This window comes from Phocoena sinus, chromosome 2 (genome assembly GCF_008692025.1).
Source record: "Phocoena sinus isolate mPhoSin1 chromosome 2, mPhoSin1.pri, whole genome shotgun sequence".
Lineage (NCBI taxonomy): Eukaryota > Metazoa > Chordata > Mammalia > Artiodactyla > Phocoenidae > Phocoena > Phocoena sinus.
Window position 1 is genome coordinate 67,388,047 of NC_045764.1, and position 19,301 is coordinate 67,407,347.

General features: G+C 35.2%; 1 protein-coding gene across 1 annotated transcript in view; it reads right to left on the reverse strand.

Annotated features, from left to right (window-relative positions):
- The window catches only part of PIAS1 (protein inhibitor of activated STAT 1), a 121,771-nt gene that overhangs the window by 80,327 nt on the left and 22,143 nt on the right, over positions 1–19,301 (reverse strand). The window contains 1 exon segment of the mRNA XM_032621189.1: positions 14,778–15,222. Within this exon segment, the coding sequence (XP_032477080.1) occupies positions 14,778–15,222 (445 nt within the window).

A 19,301-nucleotide genomic window follows, 5' to 3' on the forward strand; every position in this document is an offset into this window, starting at 1 on the left:
CCCTGCATTGGCAGGTGGATTCTTAACCACTGCGCCACCAGGGAAGCCCTATGTCTGCGTCTTTAAGATAAAAAAGTTCTAGAGGTCTGTTGCACAATATGAATATACTTAACACTACTGAAATGTACACTTAAAAATGGTTAAAAGAGAAATATTTTTACCACAACTTAAAAAAACTTTTAAGGAAATCAGACATATCCCACTAAAAATAATTATATACCAACCTGCAAAAGAATGAAGTACTGATGCATGCTGTAACATGCGTGAACCTTAAAAACATTATGCAAGTGAAAGCCAGTCACAACAAGGCCATATATTATATGATTTCATTAATATGAAATAGCCAGAATAGGCAAATCCATAGAGACAGAAAGACAATTAATGGTTTTCAGGGGCTGGGAGGAGGGGCAAATGGGAGTGACTGCTAATCAGTATGGTGTGTCTTTTGGGGGTGATGAAATTTTTTTCATTAAATAGTAGTGATGGGTACACAACTCCATGAATATACTAAAAACCATTGAATTGTATGCTTTAACAGGGTGAAGCTGTTACTTGAAAAATCCGAACACCATAAAAGTAATAACAGAGTTGACAGCTTAACTTTTTTCAACTTCTGTGTAATGAAAGATATTAGAAATTACATAATAAGATCTGTAACAGACCAAGATAAAATATTTACAACACATAGAGGGCTGGCTAATATGCAATACATACAAAGTACAAACCAATAAAAAAAAGCAATATAGAGACTAGAAAAATGAGCAAAGAATATAAACAAGCAATTCACAGATGACAAATGGTTAATAATCATTAAAATGTTTGGCTTCAGCAGTAAGCAAAAATATATAAATTAAAACAAGATGGTTTTCATTTTATCAGTTTATAAAAATTATTTAAAGTATTGATAAAACTGTGGATAATAGGCACTTTCATAACAATGTTGTTGGTCGGAGTGTAAACTCTTTTGGGGGGCAGGGGATGAAATTTGATAGCAAACTAGAAGTATGCATATCCTTTGACCTAGCAAAATTATTTTAAATTTTTAAAAAATAGTCACATAATTACAAAAATATATACTCATATATAAGGATGTTTGCTGGAAGAGGAGCAAAAAATAGAAACAACCCATACGTTCATGGAAAGGAGAAAACTTAAGTTTACGACTATACTATGATACATTCTGTAGGAGTTCAAAGAAATAACATGATCTACGTGAGAAAGTTTTTATAATGTACTATGATATTAAATACAATTCAGAAGATCTGGAGTGTGGAAAATCTCTATTTTTTATAAGCACCCTCAGTAATTCTGACTCAACTACTCCAGAAGACAAAAATGTTAAATTCACGCTCCCTGGTAAATATAATCTCTTTAATTTTCATCCTTAGGTTATGCCTTTTAGTTTACTTTCCCTTGTGTTTTCTAAGATGAACTATGTATGTTTGACTCCTCTACTAGATCATGAACTCCTTGAATAACCATGTCTTATTTTTTCTCAGAAACCAGAATGATGCTTGGCACAAAAAGGAACTTAATAAATATTAGTTAAATGAATAAATTTTTTAAAAATCAAAAATATTATACTTTTGTATCTATATTGTCTAAAACATTGGGAAGAATGGATGGAGAAGACTGTACTTTCATGACCATGGGTATTTACATAAAAATGAAAACATGCTTTATTATGATCTTTGTTCTTTTGGAACATTTTACAGTGGCTTGATCCATATGGAAAGGATAAAAATGAGCAAAAAAAAAGAACTAAAGAAAAAATAACCAATAAAATAATTCTCTATAACTTCATTTTATATTTCTCTTTTATTTATGTAATTTTAGAAGAACTTTAAACTTTTTACTTATAATTTTTTCCCTATTGTTTTTGAGGAGTCTTAGAATCTTCATCTTATTTTTAAGGTCTCTTTAATATCTTATAAAATACCATAAATTGGGCTTCCCTGGTGGCGCAGTGGTTGAGAGTCCGCCTGCCGATGCAGGGGACATGGGTTCATGGCCCGGTCCGGAAGGATTCCACATGCCGTGGAGCAGCTAGGCCCGTGAGCCATGGCCACTGAGCCTGAGCGTCCGGAGCCTGTGCTCCGCAACGGGAGAGGCCACAGCAGTGAGAGGCCCGCGTACCGCAAAAAAAAAACACCAAAAAACAAAAAAACAAATTATTTTCTTTAAGGCAAACAAGGTTTTGCTCCCCACAAATATCAGAAAATCAGGGAGATTTTGAGATTAACTACACATACTTGTCATTTCAACAGAATGAATTTAGCAAACACCTGAAATCTACACTGGGTTGAAAAAAACTTAATTCCTCTTAAAGATACTTAGGTATTGAGTTATGAAGGGTCTATAATTTTAACACCTTAAAAAAAAATTCTAGGACTTCACTGGTGGTGCAATGGTGCCTGCCAATGCAGGGGACACGGGTTCAAGCCCTGGTCCGGGAAGATCCCACATGCTGTGGAGCAACTAAGCCCATGCATCACAACTACTGAGCCTGCACTCTAGAGCCCGCAAGCCACAACTACTGAAGCCGGCGTGCCTAGAGCCATGCTCTGCAACAAGAGAAGTCGCCACAATGAGAAGCCCGCTCGCCGCAACTAGAGAAAGCCCACTCACTGCAACGAAGACCCAACACAGCCAAACAATAAATAAATAAATTTATTTTTTAAAAAAATTCTAGTGACCAAGATCTAGAGGTGCTAAATCAGAATTCCTCACATGTACTGTGAATTTCACACAGGTCCAAACTGATCTATTGAAATAAAACTCCATTTACAGTATGTACTGGTACAAATTATCATGTAAAATTAAAATGTCAAACCCTCTTTCAATGTATGTATGAAATACAAAAGACCTTCAGTAGTTCCCCATACAGTAAATTTCAACACAGTGATCCCACCTGTAGATCCAATGAATTCTACTGGAAAAAAAAAAAAAGACCTCACTAAATAAAGAGAGCAAAAGATGTTATAAAATTGCAAAATTATTTTAAAGAACAATTTTTAAAATACTTTCATTTATTTTTAATATATTATGTTATACAGGAGCATTGGCTTTGGAAGCAAACTTACTTATTTTCAAATCCTGACACCTTCCCCGCATCTCTGTGAATTACCTTCTTCAGATCTCAGCTACTACCACTTTTATAAAATTTAGGCTATTGGTCTAACCATCCAAAGCTGTTTGGAGGCTTAAGTGAGATAACAGATATAAAACTCCTAGCTTAATGCTTATCAGAGTAGATAATAATTTTTAGTTGTGTATCTAATTTCTCTCCTCATGTATTAAAGACTTTATAATAATTTTAACTGATCCTTAAAATATTCTCTATAGTAAATACATCAGTTTAATTAAATGTTATTCTATAATTGGATATTTAAGTTATTTCTAATTTTTATACTGGAAATAATGGTGCAATGAACATTCTTAGGCTTTGAGTTTCCAAAGGTGGAACTAATAGATCAAAAAGTATTTTTAAACTCTTGCTGCATACTGCCAAAATGTACTCTCAAAGAGCTGTATTATAGTTTATATTGCTACCAGCAATGAACATAACATTTTAACACATCTCACGGATACTGTATAGAAATTCACATATATTTTAATGTAAGCTATAGACAAGATTTAAAACCTCATTATTGACTTAACTTTGAATTTTGGTTAAGAACTAGTGAAGTTCAGTGTCTTTTCATGTTTCCTAGCTGCACTTCCCGTTTAATAATTTACATTTTCATATACTGTCTAATAGAGTCTTAGTATCCTACCCCATATTGATTTGTGAGTTCTTTCCTTCAGTCTTATATTTGATTCAAATATTTTTATTCGGTATTTACTTTGACACTTGGGCTTTAAAAAAAAACAAACTGATGCATAGGGGTTTGACATTTTTATGTAATCAACTCCATCATTTCCTTCTGAGGTTTCTTAAATTGTATGTAAACATGAACTGCTAATTTTACATTTAAACTTTACATGGAGAGGTGGCAAAAAGAAACACAAAATGCCACAAGTACTTATAGATAAGTGATTTTCCCCTCTAATTCATATCTTATGTAATAAAATAATTTTTAAATTAATAAAATTTAAGAGCAGAAATAAAATTTTCAAAACTACAGCACCAAATTAACAATGAAACAGAATTCTAAAAACTGCAGAGAACATGTAGAGGTGGTAAATTGAATTTGTTTTGTTAAACTAATTCAGCCTTTTTATTTTTACCTACCTTAAAGTGATTTAATTCTAATAATACATTCAACATCCAGCTTCTTTTAAACTGCAAAATCCCCATCTTTGGCATATCTAAGGCTTATTTACATTTTAGTGTTAATAAGTTTAGCAAGAGTAGTGCCAAAAAACTAGAATGACTAATTGCCACTCAAAACCATTGGGGTCATCTGCAAGCACTGTCAATACCGAAATAGTAAGGCTCAAGAAAGGGAATGGCGGTCCAGTGGTTACGACTCTGCAATTCTACTGCAGGGAGCATGGGTTCAATCCCTGGTCAGGAAACTAAGATCCCATATGCCACAAGGTGGCCACAAAAAAAAAAAAAAGAGAGAGAGAAAAGGGAATGGCTTAAAATTACCTTCCAATCACCCAGATATCTAACAACAAAACTTCTGTTTTAAAAAAAGCAAAGAAGGGGCTTCCCTGGTGGTGCAGTGGTTGAGAATCTGCCTGCCAGTGCAAGGGACATGGGTTCGAGCCCTGGTCTGGGACGATCCCACATGCCGTGGAGCAACGAGGCCCGTGAGCCACAACTACTGAGCCTGCGCATCTGGAGCCTGTGCTCCGCAACAAGAGAGCCCCGGGCACCGCGATGAAGAGTGGCACCCGCTCGCCGCAACTACAGAAAGCCCCCGCACAGAAACGAAGACCCAACACAGCCAAAAATAAATAAATAAATATATTAAAAATTAAAAAAGCAAAGAAACAGAATGCCAAAAATGGGTTCTCCCTTTGTTGTACCATCCTACCTGTACCACCATTACCACAACCAAGTCCTCCAGCTGGCTGGTCTGCAGCTTGTATGGTAACTCAACTTGTGCTGGTAAGACTGGACCAAAGTGGTGTAGGATTCATTGGCAAATTCTGAAATGCTACATTTCAAGCACTATATATACTACATGTTTGATCTTTAAATTTCATCCCAATAAAGTCTTATATGTTGGATTTCTCTGTAAAACTACTTGCTTGCTTCTGAACGTAAATGGCTGGCTCATTAATCTCACAATTAAAATTTTTAATGTCATATTTACAATTATACACAAGGATTCTTTACTGATTCTGATCATCAAGATTCGTTCCCAACAACAACAAAGTCCATCATTCTAGTTCCCAAGATAACAATCAAGAACACAAAGATTCATTTATTAAAAACACAATAGATGGCTTCAGGCTTCTGGGCCACTTATACAAACGATAATAAAAATATTAAATTAAATTCACCAGATAAAAAGACAGATTATCTACAACGGGATGTAGATTTAGAAGTAAATTTTAGATCTTGTTTTGAAAGTCAGAAATCAGTGCTGCTCTCCAAAAAAAAATTGCAGAGGAAGGAGCACTTCCAAATTCATTCTATGAGGCCACCATCACCCTGATACCAAAATCAGACAAAGATACCACAAAAAAAGAAAATTACAGGCCAGTATCACTGATGGACACAGATGGAAAGAGCCTCAACAAAATACTAGCAAACCGAATCCAGCAATACATTAAAAGGATTATACACCATGATCAAGTGGCATTTATCCCAGGGATGCAAGGATTTTTCAATATCTGCAAATCAATCAGTGTGATACACCACATTAACAAACTGAAGAATAAAAACCATATGATCATCTCAATAGACGCAGAAAAAGCTTTCGATAAAATTCAACATCCATTTATGATAAACACACTCCAGAAATTGGGCATAGAGGGAACATACCTCAACATACTAAAAGCCATATATGACAAACCCACAGCTAACATCATACTCAATGGGGAAAAGCTGAAAACATTTCCTCTAAGATCAGGAACAAGACAAGGATGTTCACTCTCACCACTTTTATTCAACATAATTTTGGAAGTCCTAGCCCAGCAATCAAAGAAAAAAAAGAAATAAAAAGAATTCAAAGTGGAAAAGAAGAAGTAAAACTGTCATTGTTTGCAAATGACATGATACTATACATAGAAAATCCTAAAGACGCTACCAGAAAACTACCAGAGCTCATCAATGAATCTGGTGAAGCTGCAGGCTACAAAATCAATACACAGAAATCTGTTGCATTTCTATACACTAACAACGAAAGGTCAGAAAGAGAAATTAAGGAAACAATCCCATTTACCACTGCATCAAAAGAATAAAATACCTAGTAATAAACCTACCTATGGAAGCAAAAGACCTGTATTCCGAAAACTATAAGATGTTGATGAAAGACATTGAAAATGACACAAATGGAAAGATATACCATGTTCTTGGACTGGAAGAACCAATACTGTCAAAATGACTATTACTACCCAATGCAATCTACAGATTCAATGCAATTCCTATCAAATTACCAATAGCATTTTTCACATAACTAGAACAAAAAATTTTATAATTTGTATGGAAACACAAAAGACCCCGAATAGCAAAAGCCATCCTGAGAAATAAAAACGAAGCTGGATCAGGCTCCCTGACATCACACTATACTACAAACTGCAGTAATCAAAACAGTATGGTACTGGCACAAAAACAGAAATACAGATCAATGGAACAGAACAGAAAGTCCAGAAATAAATCCACACACACAGTCGATTAATCCACAACAAAGGAGGCAAGAATATACAATGCAGAAAAGACAGTCTCTTCGATAAGTGGTACTGGAAACACTGGACAGCTACATGTAAAAGAATGAAATTACAATATTCTCTAAAACCATACACAAAAATAAACTCAAAATGGATTAAAGACCTAAATGCAAGACCTGATACTATAAAACTCCTAGAGGAAAACATAGGCAGAACACTCTCTGACATAAATTACAGCAATATCTTTTTGGATCCGTCTCCTAGAGTAATGGAAATAAAAACAAAAATAAACAAATGGGACCTAATCAAACTTACCAGCTTTTGCACAGCAAAGGAAACCATAAACAAAACAAAAAGACAGGCTTCCCTGGTGGTGCAGTGGTTGAGAATCCGCCTGCCAATGCACGGGACACGGGTTCGAGCCCTAGTCCAGGGGGGATCCCACCTTTGTTGCCACGGAGCAACAAAGCCCATGCACCACAACTACTGAGCCTGCACTCTAGAACCCGTGAGCCACAACTACTGAAGCCTGTGCACCTAGAGCCTGTGCTCCGCGACAAGAGAAGCCATCCCACTGAGAAGCCTATGCACCGCAACAAAGAGCAGCCCCTGCTCACCGCAACTAGAGAGACCCCACGTGCAGCAATGAAGACCCAACGCAGCCAAAAATAAAATAAATGAATTTTAAAAAGGCAATCTACAGAATGGGAGAAAATATCTGCAAATGATGCGACTGACAAGGGATTAATCTCCGAAATATACAAACAGCTCATACAGCTCAACAGCAAAAAAAAAAAAAACAAACAACCCAATCAAAAAATGGGCAGAAAACCTAAAAAGACATTTCTCCAAAAAAGACAAACAGATGGCCAGGAGGCACATGAAAAGATGCTCAATATCGCTAATTATTAGAGAAATGCAAATCAAAACTACAATGAGGGACTTCCCTGGTGGCGCAGTGGTTAAGAATCCGCTTGCCAGTGCAGGGGACACGGGTTCGAGCCCTGGTCCGGGAAGATCCCACATGCCGCGGAGCAACTAAGCCCGTGCGCCACAACTACTGAGCTGGCGCTCTAGAGCCTGCGAGCCACAACTACTGAGCCCATGTGCCACAACTACTGAAGCCCACGTGCCTAGAGCCTGTGCTCCACAACAAGAGAAGCCACCGCAATGAGAAGCCCGCGCACCGCAACGAGGAGTAGCCCCTGCTCGCTGCAACTAGTGAAATCCTGTGCTCAGCGACAAAGACCTAACGCAGTCAAAAATAAATAAATGAATAAACAAATTTATTTAAAAAAAAAAAAAAACTACAATGAGGTATCACCTCACATTGGTCAGAATGGCCATCATCAAAAAAATCTACAAATAATAAATGCTGGAGAGAGTGTGGAGAAAAAGGAAGCTTCCTTCACTGTTGGTGGGAATGTAAATTGATATAGCCGCTATGGAGAACAGCAAGGAGGTTCCTTTAAAAACTAGTAATAGAGCTACCATACTATCCAGCAATCCCACTCCTGGGCATATATCTGGAGAAAACCATAATTCAGAAAGATAAGTGCTCCCCAATGTTCATTGCAGCACTGTTTACAATAGCCAAAAATGGCTAGCAACCTAACTGTCCATCAATAGATGAATGGATAAAGAAGATGTGGTAAATATACACAATGGAGTATTACTCAGCCATAAAAGAGAATGAAATAATGCCATTTGCAACAACATGGATGGACCTAGAGATTATCATACTAAGTGAAGTAAGCCAGACAGAGGAAGACAAATATCATATGATATCACTTACATGAGGAATCTAAAAAAAAGGATACAAATGAACTTATCTACAAAACAGAAATGGACTCTCAAACATAGAAAACAAACTAATGGTTGCCAAGGGGAGGAGGGGAGAGGGATAAATTAGGAGTCTGGGATTAAAATATACACACTACTATACATAAAATAGATAACTAACAAGGACGTACTGTATAGCGCAGGGAACTATACTCAGTATCTTGTAATAACATATAATTGAAAAGAACGTAAAAAAAGAATATATATATATTTATATATATGTGTGTATAACTAAATCACTTTACTATGTACCTGAAACTAATACAACACTGTAAATCAACTATATGTCAATAAAAAATTTAAAAATAAAGATAAATAAAATAGCAATTTATAATACTTAATGGACACTAGTTTATGCTCATACTGTTGTATACAACAAGTGTAATTAAAATGCACAAGCAATAAATTAGTCAAATTAGCCAAAGTTTAAAATAAATAAATAAATTCTCTCTACATCTCTTAAAAAAGAAAAGAAAAGAAACCAGTGCTGCCAAATTAGAAAGAAAAGTTCCTAGGGAAGAAACCTGCCTACAGAAAAAAATAGTGCTTTTGATTTCATAAAAATCAAGTACAGAAGAGCACAGCTTGTGTTGAATTGTTAGAAGGCAAATCTTCTAAAAGCAGAGTAGAGTAAATCATAAAACCTCTGAATGCCCTTTCCAATACTTATCAGAGTCTGTGTCCTTGAATTTGCATCACCTGATCTTTAGGCACTGGCTATTAGGCATGTGGAGGAAGGCAAACTCAATTATAAAAAATGAGAAGAGAAGGAAACTGTGAAATCTAATCCAATGCCAGTCGAGCCCTTGGCAGAAAACACTGGTAACCAATGTTATTAAGATGTAGCAGAAACCTTACCCACACTGCACAAAACAAGATGGATCGTTTTAACTATTTAGGAGTGCTGAAGCATCTGCTGCCTTGTTTCCTAAGGCAAAAAAAACGTGCATATATATAAAACATATATATATTAATTCAAATCTTTTCTATAAATTATTCATACATCTTCCCAAGCCTAAAATAATTATAATTTTCTATATACAAATGTTCTACTTTAAAAAGGAAACAGACTGGCCTAGCTTTCTAAAATACTGAAAATATAAACCCTATACACCTAGGATGCTGGACATCCCTAGGAAATACGAATACACCATCCTACATCAAATTAAATTATAACTACTTGTAACAGAACTCAGGAAAATCAAATATGTAACCCAGAGAAGAGATATTTGTGGTGTTTAACGGAAAAGATTGTTTGACAAACATTAAAACTTAAATAGAAACCATCTTCCAAGACGTAAAAAAAGAGGGAGGGAGGGATAAACTGCGAGACTGGAATTGACATATATACATTACTATATATAAAATAGATAAGAACCTACTGTATAGCACAGGGAGCTCTACTCAATACTCTGTAATGACCTATACGGGCAAAGGATCTAAAAAAGAGCGGATATATGTATAACTGATTCACTTTGCTGTACAGCAGAAACTAACTAACATTTTAAATCAACTATACTCCAATAAAAGTTAATTTTAAAAAAGACTTAAAAGAAAGACAAAAAATATAAGTGACTTGTTTCATGACAAACTGAAGAATGACATCCATATGACCAATAAAATGTCACAGTGTTTCAGATTCTTCAGTATGTAGCATCCAAATACTTTGCAAAAAACATTAAAACAGACTTTATTGTATTTAACTAAATTGGAGAGCTAATAATTGTTTACTGTGGTTACCACATAAGAGGTTCATAGCTCTGTATATTATGGGAATATACAGATGAATGCAGCAGAGCTGATTTTGAGGAACTAACAACAACAAAATGTTATTAAGAGCATGCAGGAAAGTGAAATTGATTTGGATGGGGGAAGAACAGACAGATATAAGGGGGGCATCTTAGAAAGATTAATGGAAAAGATTTTTAAAAGCATTTGAAATGGGACTCATAGAACAAACAGGATTTTAATACTGACAAAAATACACAGTAAATCAAGCATTTTACTTTACAACCACCTTTACTTCATCTCCCAATTAATGAAAAGAATTCCCTTTAATGTGTGTTCCAAAATGAATAAAGACCTTAAAATTACTTATTGTTAAAGAAATAATAACAAGATGATTATAAAAATGGATAAGAATTATCTAATAAAACGGGGGAATACCAAAACTATTGTTTTGATTTTAGTTAGAAACATGAACCACGCATACAAACATTCAGCTTACACTAGAACACCTTAAACTCTGTTTAAATCTACTGCTTACAGATAAAATGGAAGGGAGAAAATGAAAAATTAAATTTAACCATCACATTCTGGACTCAAGTGATTAAGTGTGATGAACTAGCTAAGTACAGGTCCAAACTAAACTCTTAAGAGCTTGTAATGATTTTAAATGTATTCAATATGTATACTAAGTAAGAAAGAGAATGCTGAAAACCATTTAATTTTTCAGAGAATATTGTTTTCCTAAACTTAAAACAAACAATCTACTGGCGAAAGTAATCCCTTAGAAAACTGAATTCCATGATGCAGTAGTCATTTCATTTAATGAAGTACAGAGATAGTCTTTTAACAATGTTAAAAATCTTATAGATTCCTTTTTTCAATTTTTTTTTTTTTTTTTCACTTAACAGGGCCTTAAAATATGTTCATCCTCAACTCTTGCAGATTACTCTGAATCTTTTTTCAAATTCTCTGAGTATTTCCATCCCCTGAATAGTTACTGAATCAATAAACTTCCACAAATTACTTTCTGGTGATCTTTTTATGCATAACCAAAATATCTGCTTTTATTTTAGTTCTATGATAACAATGAGAAATTAGAAATCTATTTACATACCACCAAGCAATTCCATACCACCTATTAATTTTGTGTTTATATCACAAACAATGGATTTATTCATGAAAACTGGTGTTCTATAAAGTTGCCACAGGGCTTCCCTGGTGGCGCAGTGGTTGAGACTCCGCCTGCCAATGCAGGGGACGCGTGTTCGTGTCCCGGTCCGGGAGGATCCCACATGCCGCGGAGCGGCTGGGCCCGTGAGCCATGGCCGCTGAGCCTGCGCACCCGGAGCCTGTGCTCCACAGCGGGAGAGGCCACAACAGTGAGAGGCCGGCGTACAGCAAAAAAAAAAAAAAAAAAAAAAGTTGCCACAAACAATGAGTTAGTGAATACTGAACCATTGCTCCTAGGAGAAATACAGGGTTAGGTTCCTGCAAGCCTCTGAGCACAACATTTTCATCAACTGATCAATACCTAACCTTGTTTTATGTGTGCTTCTGTTTAAAGACACCTTATTTGATATATATTGATGATTCATTCACACTAAGCTCACTGCCAACAGCACTGTAACTCAAGCCTGAACAAAACTGATCTAATACATGTATTTTCTCCATAATGCACATCACAGCCTTTGTGCATACAGTAACACTAGATAAAACTTAAGCACTATGCTTGGGGGCCATTTTAAACAATGCAATCACCAACAAAAAGCACAGAAATGCAAAAAATGTGGCATTAAGTAGAGTGCAAAGCAGACATTTGCTTACAATATGACAGCAGAAAACATGAAAGCAAGAACCACCTAGTTGAACCACAGGTGGGAAAGCACACATGAGCCAACTCAAATTCTTTGCAGCTCTGTGTGTGTCTATAAATGGCTGTGAAACTGTTGTGAGTAGTGATTTTGAATTTACTGAGATAGCAGGCATTCATCCACTAGCATGTGCAAATAATGAGGCTTGACAATACAAAGAAAGTCCAATTAAATAAATCTTACGGGAAATATTTTAGTACTTCAACCTGTCAATTTTGTAAATGCAAGGGTTTACTTAATGGTTATCAAGAATGGGCAAAACTTTATGACATTGCTCTTAAACTACTACACAAAAATACCCCATTGAAGCATTCTATAAATTTTCAGATGAAGAGTAAAGACAGAAAAATTATTTTAAATTTACTGACTATTCTTTAAAAACAGTCAGTAGGGAGAAAATACTATAGAAAGATAGCAAAAACTATCTGCAGCTTTAACAACACAATTTCTTATGAATTACCTGCCTCCCATATCTTTTCAGGGAAATCCCAGATGTTTGCCCACTATTATTACACACTAAAAAGTTCATAAGGATAAAGTACCCTGAAGTATTAAAACAATAAGATATAAATTATGATATATTAAGTTAAACTGCAAAGGCATAAAAAGACAGTGTAGACAATTAGAAATAAACACATAACATATATTTAAGCAAAGTACCTCAGTAAAATAAATTTAAATGCTCTATTTTTATTTATTAATATTTAAAATATTATCCAATATAACCAGAATGTATGTCCAGTTTGCATTTCTACTTTTCATATCAAAATTTAGATACGTATGTAAACATCACCTATTCACACTGGTACTTGAAATTTATATTAGTGAAACTGAAAACAAGAAGATATGTTAATTACTAAGACCCAAAGAAAATTTGAGAGCTGGGAATCAAATCAAATAAAAGCCACCAACGTTTTTTTCCTTTCAAATTTCAGATGATGTTCACTATAGCATGTTTTTGGCAGCGAAAAACTAGAAAATACGTCTTTTAATAGGGACTTATTTAGAACATAAAATAATACACAGTCTGTAATAAGAAATGAGCTCATATATATATACACACACATGCTCACACATGTACACATAGACACTATATATACGTGTGTGTATATATAGCCTTCAATTAAAAATGGGAAAGACAGACAAGAAGAAATGTCTATATTAGTAAGGCAAAAGAGGGGGTAGGGGCAAGTCACAGAACACTATGTATTGATACAATATAATTCCTTCTTAAAAACAAGAAACATAACTTGCTTATATATGCATATATACTGAACTGCTAACAAGAAGGGACTTTGGCACTTTCGTTTTTTATAATGAGCATGTATAAGTTTTAAAAGCTTACAGTAGGTTCTCAGCAAGTGTTAAGTTTTCTTATTAATGGCTATTTAAAAAATAAAGTCATGTGAAAAAATTCATGTTGTTTGAAAATGACTCCTATAATCTTAATTTATTCAGTTATTCTGCTAAAAATAATTTAAAACAAACATTTCCCAGTTCAAAGAATTTCTGTAAATGTTTTCAAAATTCAACACTCACCAATCCCCCAAACTGAAATGCTTACTGATTTGTAACAGGGGTTGGCAAACTTTTTCTGTAAAAGCCAGACAGTAAATATTTTAGGTTTTGCAGACATACATGTCTCTGTTGCATATTCTTCTCTGTTTTTGTTTTATTTTACAACTCTTTAAGAATATTAAAAAAAAAAAAAAATCTTAGCTCAGATCCACCAAAACAGGCTGCAGGCTGGATTTCCCTTGCCAGCCATAGTTTGCCAACCACTGATTTATAACAACAAACCAGCATCTGGAAGTCTGATATTTTAAATATATTACACCAAAGGTAGCAGAGATCCCAACAGGGTCAATTTTCTTCTACCTTAAATAAAGTAAGGTAGCATTATAGCAATTAAAATTTCAAGTTGATTAATACATCGAATTCTATTAATAGGCTAGGCACTTATCAAATGATGGGAAAACATAGTACATGAAATTTCAAGTGTTTATTAGTATTATATAATCATGTGTGCACCTGCAAGGTACACCTATCCACTTGAAAAAGTCAACTGAAATTAAAATACTACACATCAAAGCTCAACTCTCCTTTTATAAAAATTTAAACCATTTACTCATTTAAATAATCAAAAATAGTCATTTGTTTTAGATGTCATCAACCCTTGAAAATTAAAAACTGAATTCAGAGACTGATTTTAATTACTGGGTTTTAATTTTAATTTTGTAAGGGTTATTATAAAATAGTAATCAACAATCTAAAATATTACACTTTAAAAACGTTTATATTCTTGGAAAGTTTTTAACATTTTCTGTGTCAGCAACCATCACGGAAGACTTGAATATGCTTTTTTCCTGTCTAAAAGACAGCTTTTGTATATTTGATTTGTCTAAAATTGAAAGATCCTTTTTACCATCTGGATCCTACCACCAAATATAAATTTTATTATGAATAATAATCTGGGTCAAATTCAAACTCAAAAATGAAAATGTATCCTCCAAAAGCAACCAAATAATCATTACAGAATAATCTTACCTAGACTGGTGGGTTTTATCAGTTCATCCAGTAAATCATAAAATGGTAATTTTTGAAGTTTTATATCCGGATGGACTGGGTGAAGAGCTGATGTAAGATGTGGGAGTTCCAGTTCATGTTTAGGTCCCAGAAGAGAAACAGGGAGTAACGGTGATGATGCAGGGTGACCATCATAAGTGAGTTGTGGAATGGTAGATGGAGACAAAGTTGCTGGCATAGGACTTGAATGTACGCTGGAGATGGACAAGTCCGCAGGCGTCATGATTTTCTGGGGGAACCTCCGCCTATAGAGTTCTTTAATTTTCATTTGTACAGCAGGACTGCAGCCAGCCTTTAGCAAATGCAGGGCTTTTGTGAGAAGTTCGTGTTTGCGTCCGTGCTTGTTTCTCCCAGCGTAGCCCAACAGTACTTGGAGTTCAGAAACTCTAAGGCTCATAACCATTTGCTTAGAGACAAAACAAAATGTAAAACATTAGTATTCCAATAATATAAGTTACAACATTAAACGATACTTTATTATAACACTTTATCCTTATGCTTTGTTTACAAAGGCCAGTTCATTTACAGTCAATTCCAGTTATTTCAAACTTAAAATCTAATCATTTGATATAACCAAAGAAATTTAAAATTAATATTCATAAATTCACTAACTTCTACCTAGGGTTATGAAAGATGTAAAATAAGTATACATCAGGTAGAACCACATCTCACCTATTCCATTGTTATAGTGAAATTTTCAGGTATTTATCAAGCACTTACTAAGTCTCCAGGAGAGTACTGAGTGCTGTGTGGATGGCAAAAGGTAATGAGCCCTCAAGAACATTTGTTTTCTTAGGGGAAAATTATATAAGTATATGTGAAACATATGAACAGTCCACCTCAAGCACCAGATGTAGGCAGGATACAAATAACATTATGTTACATTCTATACTGACTTTGGGATTTGGATTTATAGGGCTTAAACTATACCTTTTTTGACCTATTATATACCAGATACATTTGATATTTTCATATGGGTTGTCATTAAATCTTTACAACTCCACAAGGTGTTACCCTTCCTGCTTTACATGTGAAGAAACTAGTTAGGAAAGGTTAAACAACTTACCTAAAGCCACATAGCTACTAAGTATCAATGAGGATTCAAACCCAGTTATGTATAATTCTAAAGCCCATGCATGATCTTTCCACTAAACCATTAGGAAAAGGATGACACTGGAAACATATTATTGACACTCTATTGGCAAAGCCAGGCGAAAAAGTCCAGGAATTGGGAATTTCCTAGCAGTCCAATGGTTCGGACTCTGTGCTTTCACTGCCAAGGGCCTGGGCTTGATCCCTCCTTGGGGAACTAAGATCCCACAAGCCACGCGGCAAAAAAGTCCAGGAATTCAATCCACATGCCATAATGCATAAGGCTGAAGTAAAGAAATCTATTTAACTTTAACTCTGCGTTCCCAAACTTATTTCTCCTTTCTCCCCAACTACTAAGAGACTACCAACAGGAAATACCCACACCAATTCTCCTATTTTAAAGTTGAGGAAAATGAAATCCAAAGGGAAGACAAGATCATACAGTTATTAACAGAAGAATCCTGACTTTACCACCACTGACAGGGAGGTGTCAGGATGAAAGACACATGTAAGGTTACCATTTACTCTCTATTTGCACAACTATTTTATCCCCTCACCTCATCCCAAATACCACAAAAGCTAAGCTGCCTTCCCTAATTTACCACCACTCCCTGGGATAATATCCATCTCAAGCCAATCATCTAGAAGTTATTTGCAGATTACAAAACAATTAAGAAAAATAAAATAGTGAGAAAAACAAGTGTATAAAGAGCTTTATATGCAATATAGCGGGTTAACCAAAGAAATATGAGCCCTTCCCCTACCTTCCCTGGCCTGGAGAATGCTTTGTTTCCTCAAAGCCCAGATTTTGTCAGCCTTGCCCTTTAGGCCTGGCAGAACTAAATGACTCTCTTTTCACTACTCTTACTGGCCATTTTTCATATCTTTATTTTAGCACTTATCTTGCTGTATTATAATTTTCTTTTTTTTACAAATGATTCCATGACCAGACTGAGGTCCTCTATGGCAACAGTCCCCAACCTTTTCGACACCAGGGACTGGTTTCGTGGAAGACAATTTTTCCATGGACCAGGGAGGGGGGGATGATGGTTTCAGGATGATTCAAGGGCATTGATTTATTATGGTCTCTGTGGAGTCAAACCTGTCTGCTCATGATAATCTGTATTTGCAGCCGCTCCCCAGCACTAGCCTCACCGCCTCAGCTCCACCTCAGATCATCAGGCATTAGATTCTCATAAGGAGCACGTGACCTAGATCCCTCACATGCGCAGTTCACAGTAGGGTTCGCGCTCTTATGAGAATCTAATGCCAGGATAACAATTTCTCCTTACTATCCAAACTGTCCTAAGAGTACAAAATAGTTTTAAAGATTTTTTTTTACTTATTTTAAAAGGAAAAGAGATTGCAACAGAAAAGCACTGTATTAATAAGTTTCTGCTCTTAGAGAAATAACATGAATTATGCTTCAAAGATTATAGGTTAAAACTAAACTTAAGTTGGCATTGGTCAAATGTATTTTGTTTTACAGAGAAAACACGATAAATTTTTAGAAAGAGAAGAATGTCTTTCCATTTCAATTCAGCTCCATTCTCTTAAGTCAAAAACAAAAACGGAAACTCAGCGGTTACCATCAACTTATGACAGCTTTTGTCCTAACTCTGTGTATAAGGATTTAAATGCAGCACAGATGTATTATTGTTCTATTTCTATGGAAGAATACATTGACAACTCGCATAAAATAAAATCTCTTGCTTGATGATCAAAAGAAAAAAGTTAATGACATAGGCATAATTTTTGTTTTCATTTTCACAGGATGCATAATTAATCATCACAATTATAAGGTAGGTATTGTCCTCAATTTACAGATGGGAAAACTGAGGCCTAGGAAGGTTAAGAAATTTGTTGAATGTTACAAAACTAGTTCACTCCAAATGTTGTACCTTTACACTATGTTAGTGTCTTTTAGCAAAAACAAACCACATGCCTTTTAATTAGGAAAGAGAAAAACTTCTAAAAGATCAATTTATTTAATATTTAATCTCAACTTCAAGCTTCAACATTTTAGCTTAAAATTGGTGGTTAAGACAAAAGAAAACATCTGGATTCAAATTAACCATTGCACCTTGTAATCAGGTACAGTGAAAGATGAGGTGCTATCTATTGCTATTATTGGAGCAGCTGCTGCATAATCTTAAGGACTGTAATAAGCATGCACTATTTAAAAAACCAAATAAAAGAGGGCAGGAAACGCAACCATCTTAAGTATCTCTCAACCAAAAAGCTTCAAAGAAGCATGGAGCAATCAATTGACAATGTAAAGTGTTGACAACACAGAGGAAAACTAAACACTTAAATGTGAAATGTTAAAATGCAATGTATTTTAATCTTTCGTGTGTTTAAAATCTCCATTTGTTAGCACTACAACAAAATGAATATTTATAACTAAGGATAACATCAATCACTGCTATTACTAGAAATCACTGCCTCCTTGGATAGCATTCTGCTGACTCTACAACCCCAAATGATAGAATGCCTGAGAAATGTGTATATTCTGTACAGAAAGCATTCTGTGAGGGTCAACTTTTTTAAATGAATCTTTTTAATCAGAAAGACCTGTACACCATTTTAAAAGTCGAACAGTTTTACAAGAAAAACAGATGTCACTTGCCCTGTCCCCATTTTTCACATCCCTAAGGCAACTACCTTCAAGTCTTTTTAGCTATTTCTTCAGGCGTTTTTTTCACTATTTCTACTATATAGTAGGTTTATTAGTTATTTAAAATATTTTCCCTTTAGGAAAAAAATTGACTTCCTATTAAAAGGTAATGATTTAGATCTGTTACAACTTCCCATCATCATTTTTGGTTGAATCAACTGTTAGAGTTTATAATATTACCATGGCTGTAAATAATATTCACAGACGAGCCAAAAGTACATCATTATTACTGTTTCTTTTTTTGTATGACCTTGTTTTCCTTCTAGTTAATAACTGCACCATTTTTGCATTTGCTTAATTTTCTGTGTAACTACGGTTAATTCATCTTTAAATTGCTAGTGTTAACTTTCCTCTCAACATATTCAAATATATCAGGTAAATCTCTGTTTTAATTTCTTTTTTTTTTTTTTAATTTTATTTTTGGCTGCATTGGGTCTTTGTTGCTGCGCGTGGCCTTTCTCTAGTTGCAGCTAGCAGGGGCTACTCTTGGTTGCAGTGCGCGGACTTTTTATTGTGGTGGCTTCTCTTGCTGCGGAGCATGGGCTCTAGGCGCATGGGCTTCAGTAGTTGTGGCACACGGGCTCAGTAGTTGTGGCTCGTGGGCTCTAGATCACAGGCTCAGTAGTTGTGGCGCATGGGCTTAGTTGCTCCGCGGCATGTCAGATCTTTCCGGACCAGGGATCGAACCCATGTCCCCTGCATTAGCAGGCAGATTC